The following is an 8,476-nucleotide window of genomic DNA, read 5'->3' as shown; positions in this document are numbered from 1 at the left end:
CAGTTCAGCCGCTCAGTCGTGTCCGACTCTTTGCGACCCCATGAATTGCAGCACGCCAAGCCTCCCTGTCCATCACCAACTCCCGGAGTTCACTCAAACTCATGTCCATCGATTCGGTGATGCCATCCAGCCATCTCATCCTCTGTCGTCCCCTTCTCCTCCTGCCTCCAATCCCTCCCAGCATCAGAGTCTTTTCCAATGAGTCAACTCTTTGCATGAGGTGGCCAAAGTATTGGAGTTTCAGCTTCAGCATCAGTCCTTCCAAAGAACACCCAGGACTCCTTGCAGTCCAAGGGACTCTCAAGACTCTTCTCCAACACCACAGTTTAAAAGTATCAATTCTTTGACGCTCAGCTTTCTTCACAGTCCAACTCTCGCATCCATACATGACAGCCAGAAAACCATAGCCTTGACCAGACGGACCTTTGTTGGCAAAGTAATGTCTGTGCTTTTTAATATGGTATCTAGGTTGGTCGTAACTTTCCTTCCAAGGAGTAAGCGTCTTTTAATTTAATGGCCGCAATCACCACCTGCAGTGATTTTGGAGCCCAAAAAAATAAAGTCTGACATTGTTTCTCCATCCATTTCCCATGAAGTGATGGGACCAGATGCCATGATCTTAGTTTTCTGAATGTTGCGCTTTAAGCCAACTTTTTCACTCTCCTCTTTCATGGTAATTTTAGCTCTTTTCATCTTTGTGTTACTAACTGGGGGCTAAACCTCCAGAACTAGAGGATCCATTTTCATAAACAGAGGGTCTTTAGTAAGTATGCAAAGACAGGAAACAAAGATAGGGGCTGTCTTTCATCTTTTCAATGAAACAGTAACAAGACTAGTATCTTTTAAAAACACTTGATCATGGACTTCCCTGGTAATATCTGACTGCCAATTCAGGGGACATGGGCTCCATCCGTGATCCGGGAAGATCCCACATGCAGTGGAGCAACTAAGCCTGTGTGCCACAACTACTGAGCCCTCGAGCCCAGAGCGTTTGCTCTGCCACAAGAGAGCTGCCACAACGAGAAGCCCATGCACCACAACTAGAGCAGCCCCTGCTCACTGCTACCACAGAAAGCCTGCGCCTCAAGGAAAATCCAGCACAGCCAAAAAACAAAAACTTAATCATTAAGTATGTAATTTAAAAACACATTCATTTTTTGCTGCTATTGCTAACACATCATTTATACCTTGTGTTCCTAATAGTAAAGGGCCCATTTTAATACCAGTTTTTTTCAGCTATGCTATACATGCAGTACTTCATTTCATTAACAATGACACGCATCAATCACACAAATTTCCTAGGACATTTTTGTGAGTAATTTTCACTACTGCCAACTGGGCTAGTTGTTGAATTTTATGCCAGTGATTGGCAATTCACTGCAGCTATAATGAACATGAACTTCACCCGTAAGTCTCCTAAAAGCAAGGCCAACATTTAAGTTATAATCCTATGTAACATTTACTCTGAAAACGTCCAAATCATGTAGCAAAACTCTAGAAATGCTTCTTTTAAAAATAAAAATACACTTGTTAAATCTCTATTATTCTAAAATGACCTACTTAGTAGTAAGCTCTAGTAGTATTTGTGAACTTGCCACTTTTACTGACATCGTGACTACCTTATGCCACTAAACCAACAGTTGCTGAGCCTGGGTCAGCTTGAAAGCATACGGCTAGAATTAAAATTCGCACTGCAATACAAGTTCTACCGGTAAATGTCCTTAGTTTTTAAAATTTTAACGAGAAACTGCAGCATATTATGAATTGGATACAAATCCTGAAAGAGCCAGGAACAATATTCTGGGCTAGTATGCTCTAAGAGAAAGTTAAAAGAAAATTAGTTCTACTTCATCCATTTATTGATAGTATGGATGACATTTGAGTAAGTAGAGAAATAGTATTACTGGGCAATTAAAAAGTTACAACGATAGGCCTAAAAGGTTACTTCCGGGCAAAAGCTGCCAGGATACCCGCCTCTGCCAGTCCCAGAGCAAATCCTCCCCACGGCTCTTAGCCGACCCCGGTCCCCACCTCGCCCAACTGACGCCAAAGGGAACCCCCAGCGCCCCCGCAAGGCGGCGCAGCGCACCTCCGGGGGCGGGGCCAGCGCCGGTCACGTGGGCGGCGCCCGGCCGCCATCTTGCAGGGCGGGGGAGGGGCGGGGCCCCGCGGACACCCCACCCCCGCCCCCGCCGGTCCTCGGCGGCGCGTGCCCGCGCGGCCCTCGGGCGCGAGCCCCGGCGCCTCGCTGCGGACTCCGGGGTGGGCCCTCCCTCCCCAGGCAGCCGCGGCCAAGACCGCGAGCGGTGAGGCTGAAGTGTAGAGACCCCCCGTGAGCCGCCTCTCGGGGCAGCCTGGCAGCAGGAAGACCCACGGGCACGTCCTCCGGGGCCAGAAGCGGCCACGGCTGAGGGGCTCAGAGTCCCGCTGACAAGCGAAGTGTGGGGCAGCAGCAGCCGAGTAAGACGGGGTGATCTGTCACGGCAACCTTCAACCACGGGAGAGGAAACGCTCACCAGGCCACCGACGTCCACAAATGGCGTTCAGTGTCACCTGTAGGCGTGTGCCCCGTGATCGACCCCCGCTCCCACGGACGGTCACGACACAGGCACCGTCTGAGAAGTAACGATGCGCTCAAACTCGCGGCAGCATGCCCAGCCTCACTGTCCACTCTTTCCGGCACTCACTGGTGGCCAGAAAAGGCCACACGCCGCGGTCAACATAAAAATGTCACTGCTGTGCTCTGAACGCATCTCTCCCCTTATCTCGTCCCCTTGGAACACTCGCATTATAAGCAAAATTTAAAGGGGGAAAAAGCATCACTGCAGTTAAAACCATTAGTCGGTTACCCTTGTTGGAATGATAAGAAAGGAATAATATAAACTGCTCCACTATGAGACATTTTCATTGTATCTACACGCTAAAGTTATCTTTACAATATATACAGGAATTTTGGGGGGTAGGATATATAAGTACTGCTTTGGAGTTCAGGCTTGCTTCTTTAAACCTGATGGGCACATAGGATTTTTTTGGAATTAGTAAGTAGGCTGAAGAGTGCAGTATACACAGTTGCATGCTATGTAAATAGACACGGAATATTTCATGCTCGCCAAAATTCTGGGTACTAGTATTACTACGTCCCAGTTTGATACAGTTTGTCCTAAAGTGGGTTAGTCACTTCACTGAAGCCTCCTTTTTAAAAGGAGGGGCTCAGCCTAGATTATCACTAAATCCTTTCCAGGTCCCAGGTTCCTTTGATTCTATGGGTATTGAGTCCACACAGCCATTGCAGAGATAGAATGCCCAGTTTTAGTCTGAATGACAGCAGATATATAAGCTGAAAGAACTTTCAAGCAAGGAATGAAAAAAATCTCGCTTTCCAATATATCATCCTGGAGATCTCCTAAACTGAAAAACATGGCATCCAAATAAATACTTTTTAAATAATCGTGAACCACGAAAATAAACTTACTGTACAGTCTTTAAATGAAAGCTATTTGCTCCATTAAATTGTCACACTCAAGGGCTTTATGCTGGGCCTAGACTATTGCTTTCGTGGCCTTATAAAATTTTCTTTCATGTTTGCGACAAGGGACTTACTTTGTCTCATCTACTACATTTTGGCGTTCAGTAACTTTTTGGAAACCATTTATGCTTTCAGTAAAGGCCCCACAAACATCCCCGGACCCAAACGTGTAGACACGACTCAAACCCGTTAGAAGCCGGACTAGCCGGGGGTAAAGGGCACCAGAACCGCCCGAGGGGACGTTTCCCTGCCCAGACAACCTGGCCGAAGACCTAACTGATTTGAGTCATTTCGCAGCTCTGACTCTTTTTCTGAGAACCTCAAGTTCTCTGAGCAGGAGCCAAAAGAGCCAACGACCCGCTTTACCTCAAGCCACCGCGGAGCGCGCCGGGAGCGCGTCTGGGGCCGCCTCCCCCGGGGGGCGAGCTGGGCCTCGGGACGCGCGGGCGGAGCACCAGGCGGCGGGGCGGCGGCCGGCCCGGGCTCCGCAGCCCCGACGGAGGTGTCGGGGCCGAAAGGTCCCGGGAGCCCGCGTCCGAGGGCCGGGCTGAGACCGGGCTTCCGGGGCAACCCCGGCGGGACGAGACTTCCAGAGCATTCTGTTATGGCGGGTGCTCGTGTGTGTGTGTGTGTGTGTGTGTGTGTGGGTGTGGGTGTGTGTGTGTGTGTGTGTGAGGGGAGTGGGGCTGAGCGGCCCGGCCGAACGCACATGAGTCCGGGGCCGGAGTCAGGGTCGGCCCGGCAGGGGGGCGTCCGGGAGCCGGGCGCGGAGGCCGCGGGGACCGCCGCGCGGGTGTCGGGAGGCCGGCGAGCCTTACCTGGGCCCGGGCGCCGGCCAAGTGGCTCGGCGCCGCCTCTGCGTCCTCGGGGCCCCCGCGGAGCGCGGCGCGGAGCCTCTCCAGGTGCTCCCTCAGGGTGACGCGCTGGTGGAAGGAGAAGGCCGGGTGCAGCGAGGCCATGGTGAAGAGCAGCAGCAGTTCCTCCTGGGCCCTGAGCCCCAGCCCGCCGCCCGGCCGGGGCGCGGCGCCGCCGCCTTCCGGGCCGGAGCCGTCTTTCTCGGCGTCCTCCTCCTCGCCGCCGCCGTCCTCCTCACCGCGCTGGTCCTCCGCGCTTCCCCGCGAGCCCTCGCCCCGGGCCGCGCGCAGGCTCCGGAGCACCGCGTCCACCTGGGGCAGGAGGCGGTGCAGGCGGCCGGCGGCCTCGCGGTTCTCCGAGCCCAGCAGCGCCAGGTAAACGATCAGGCGCGAGCGCACGGCGGGCTCTCGGAAGTCGGCCAGCGGGCCGGGGTCCGAGAGGCCGTTGGCCTTGGCCTCCGAGTCGCGCAGGTAGTGGTAGTCCTTGCGCGCCAGGTCCTCCAAGCACGAGCCGAGGAAGCGCAGCTCCAGCGGGTTACACAGGTCCAGCAGCCCGCACATAAACTCCAGACGCTGCGCTGAGCCCAGCACCATCCCGAACCACTCGTACACCCGCTCCTGCTCGCGCAGCGCCGCCGCCGCGGGCCCCGCGCCGCCGCCCGGCATGCCCACCCCCGCCGCCGCCCCGCCAGCAACAGGCGGCCCGAGCCCCCGAGACGGCGGCGGCGGCGGCGGCAGCGGGGGGCCCCGCGGCGCGCCCGAAGGCGGCGGCGGCGGCGGCGGGGGGCGGCAGTCGCGGCGGCGGCGCGGAGGCGCCTTCGCGCCCGGCCGCGCGTCTGCCTCTGGCTCCTCAGCCTCGGGCGGCGGCTCCGCGGGGTGCGTCGGTTTCAGCGGCAGCTTCATCCTCAGCATCCTCGGCTACAGCGGCGCGGACATGCGAGCGGGGGCAGGAGGGCGGGGCCGGGGGCGGGGCGGGGGCCGCGGCAGCGGCGGGCAGCCGTCAGGAGCAGGGCCCCTCCATGCCGCCGGGGCCGGGCCGGGCCGGGGGCGGGTCTCGGCCGGCGCGGGCGGCCGCGGGCGGTGTCTTCCCCGGCCGGGGGCGGGGCTGCTCGCGGCGGCTCCTCCCCCCTGGGCTCCACACAGCCTCTGGGAGCCCGGGCGCGGTCGGGAGCAAGCTAGCGAGCGTGTCCTCCGTCCGCCTCCCTCTCTCTGGTCGTCCGCGCTGGGCCGGGCCGGCGGCGCCTGAGCTGTCCCCTCGCGAGCCGATGCGGACCGGGCGGCGGCGACAAGAGGAGGAGCGGCCGGGCGGGCGGAGACGCTTGCGGGCTCCGCGCAGGCGCTTCAGCCAATCAGCAGCCCGAACGGCTGGTTGCGCGAGTCTCCCCGCCCCCAAGGCACGCCCCCTCCGGGAGGCCACGCCTAACCGCCCTGCGGCCGCCTTCCCTGCCAGCGGCTCCCGCGCGGTCCCGGCGTCTGGCGGTGACCCGGGGTCGGGGACGGCCCGCGTGCGAGAGCCGCGCGCGGCCCACGGCGCGGGGCCCGTTAGGGGGCCGCACCTTCTCCGGCCTCCGGCGCGGCTTCTGATTCCCGACGCAGTGCCGCCGCCCCGGGCGGGCCGCCGCCCCTGGCGCCGTTCGGCTCCCGTCGCGGCCGCGCGGGACGCTTCCCGGAGCCGGGCTCCCTCTGGAGGGGGCGCGCCGGCCCGACCTCCGCGGGTGTCAGGAGGTCAGTGCGCGGGCCCTGCCGCCGCGGCTCTGCCGCCCCGTGTCCGGTCTGCTCCGCGGGCGGGCGCCCACGCGGAGGGCGGCCCTGGGCTCAGGGCCCTCCCGACCCGGGCAGCACCGCGGCCCCGGGCCCAACGTTCTGTAACGGTCTTTGGGAATTATTGCCGCGACAGTTACCAAAGCCCCGTGGAGCCACCATCTTCGGGGGCCTGTCCTATTAGCTACATGACGTTTCTGTGCCTGACGCTAGCATTTTGAATTCCTGTGCCCCTGAAAATTCTCTGTGACTTGAGGAACTGACTTTTTTTTTTTTTTTTTAAGTTTTTGTTACGTTTTTAAGGTTGGAAGATCTTTCTTGCTCTCACTGTTGCTTTAAAAAAAATAGTTTATAATATAACACCCAGCTGGATCTTTTGAGGGTTAATTTTTAAAAGGTGGGACTAAAAAACCCTTCAGGTTTTAAATTAGGAAGTCCTACTACAGCTGTGTAATGGCAGGATGTAAAAAAAAAAAAAAGAATCACTTTTTCCGAATCTCTTCCTGAAAATATTTGAACATCTGTTGGTAGAGCATATGCTGAGCCCTCTTTACAATTTTATGCCCTAAGAAGCTAATTTATAATTCAATAAAAGGTTGAACTTAAGCCTGAATCAGCTTCAGCGATAAAATGGGCAGACAGTTGTTTTCAACACACTTGCTGCTACTGCTGCTAAGTCGCTTCAGTCGTGTCCGACTCTGTGCGACCCCATAGACGGTAGCCCACCAGGCTTCCCCGTCCCTGGGATTCTCCAGGCAAGAACACTGGAGTAGGTTGCCATTTCCTTCTCCAATGCATGAAAGTGAAGTCGCTCAGTTGTCAACACACTTGAGAAGATGTCAAATATATAAAAGCCATTCTTCCTGTACTTTGCTATTTCCTTGTGTTCTTTAGGTGTCGTCTAAAATCATGATCAGGAGAAAACTTTGCAGGAACATTTATTACAATCCTTGCCCCTTTGCTGTCAACTTCAAGTGTCTTGGAATTTTCTGTCTTATCATTTGTGAAGCTTAGGGTGACATACTTCAGGCAACCAATAATAACCTTGCTAGATATTCACAGGTCCATAGTGAGTCACCTGTCTAGATCCTTGGAGATGATTTTTACATGTGATCCAGGCATATGGTCTTTACATTTTCCTTGGCAACAAGAAGCCATTTGGTATGAACTCTCCGTAATACTTGATCCATAAATTTGGGTCTGAGTTCAGATTTAAAATCAGTAATGATTACTTTTGTTCTTCTATCTTTGGCCCATATTAGAAAATGCAACAACATGCACTGTGCTTTAATGCTTCTGGTTATCATCCATTGGCTGGACGGTTTGCTACTTACGCCCCAGTACATTGTTGCAGAGCTCTCTCCATGCCGCTGCTCATTAGAGCCAGCTACAGTGTTTTTTTCCCACCCTGTAGTGAGAATACATCTTCAGTGAAGAGTGATGTACTAGGGACTTCCCTGGGGGTCCAGTGGTTAAGAATCCACCTGTCAATGCAGGGGACACAGATTCAACCCCTGGTCTGGGAAGACTCCACATATGGGGCCCAGCAACTAAGCCGTCCAGTCTAAACTGCTGAGCCCGTGCACTTAGCCCATGCTCTGCAGCAAGAGAAGCAGCCCTCCCCGACAATGAGAAGCCCACGTAGCGCAACTACAGCGTAACCCCTGCTGGTGTAACTAGAGAAAGCTCAGGCACAGCAACGAAGACCCAGCGCAGCCAAAAATAAAGTTTTAAAAAATAATGAAGTAGTTTGTAAAAAAAAAATAGAGTGATGTATTACAACAGGGAGGAGCCCAGATGTAAATCCCAGGATGAGGTGTAGGTGCATTTATTGGGGGAAAAAAAAAAACTATCCAGATAATTCTAATATGACATCCCGGGAAGGTATTCCTCCCACCAGGGCCTACCTATTGGGAACACTTGTTCTAGATTCTCTAGTGTTTTATATTTAATTATATATATATTTTATCAGTTCAGTTCAGTTCAGTCCCTCAGTCGTGTCTGACTCTTTGCGACCCCATGAATTGCAGCACGACAGGCCTCCCTGTCCATCACCAACTCCCGGAGTTCACTCAGACTCACGGCCATCAAGTCGGTGATGCCATCCAGCCATCTCATCCTCTGTCATCCCCTTCTCCTCCGCCGCCCAATACCTCTCAAATATATATTTATATATATATTCCCTATATAATCATTTAGATGGGCCAAATAATATTACTGTGGTAATAGTGGTTATGTGTTTGTATCCAGATCTTTCAGAGGAATATATCCTATAAAAGACATCTTTAAGGACATAAAGTGCTATTGTGTCTTGTTCCTAGATGATATTTAATGA

The 8,476-nt window shown here is 54.6% G+C and overlaps 1 protein-coding gene across 2 annotated transcripts in view; it reads right to left on the bottom strand.

Annotated features, from left to right (window-relative positions):
- ZCCHC2 (zinc finger CCHC-type containing 2) overlaps positions 1-5,318 on the bottom strand; it is a 63,647-nt gene extending 58,329 nt beyond the window's left edge. For both annotated transcript variants that reach the window (XR_009492772.1, XM_003587776.5), the window contains exon 1: positions 4,345-5,318. Coding sequence is in view for 1 of the 2 variants with exons in the window: in XM_003587776.5 (XP_003587824.4) it covers positions 4,345-5,292 (948 nt within the window). In the remaining variant the exon portion in view is untranslated. The remainder of the gene's footprint in view (positions 1-4,344) is intronic.
- Positions 5,319-8,476: the final 3,158 nt, after the last annotated feature.

Source organism: Bos taurus, chromosome 24 (genome assembly GCF_002263795.3).
Source record: "Bos taurus isolate L1 Dominette 01449 registration number 42190680 breed Hereford chromosome 24, ARS-UCD2.0, whole genome shotgun sequence".
NCBI classification, from domain to species: Eukaryota; Metazoa; Chordata; class Mammalia; order Artiodactyla; family Bovidae; genus Bos; species Bos taurus.
This window is presented reverse-complemented; position numbering and strand designations above follow the sequence as displayed.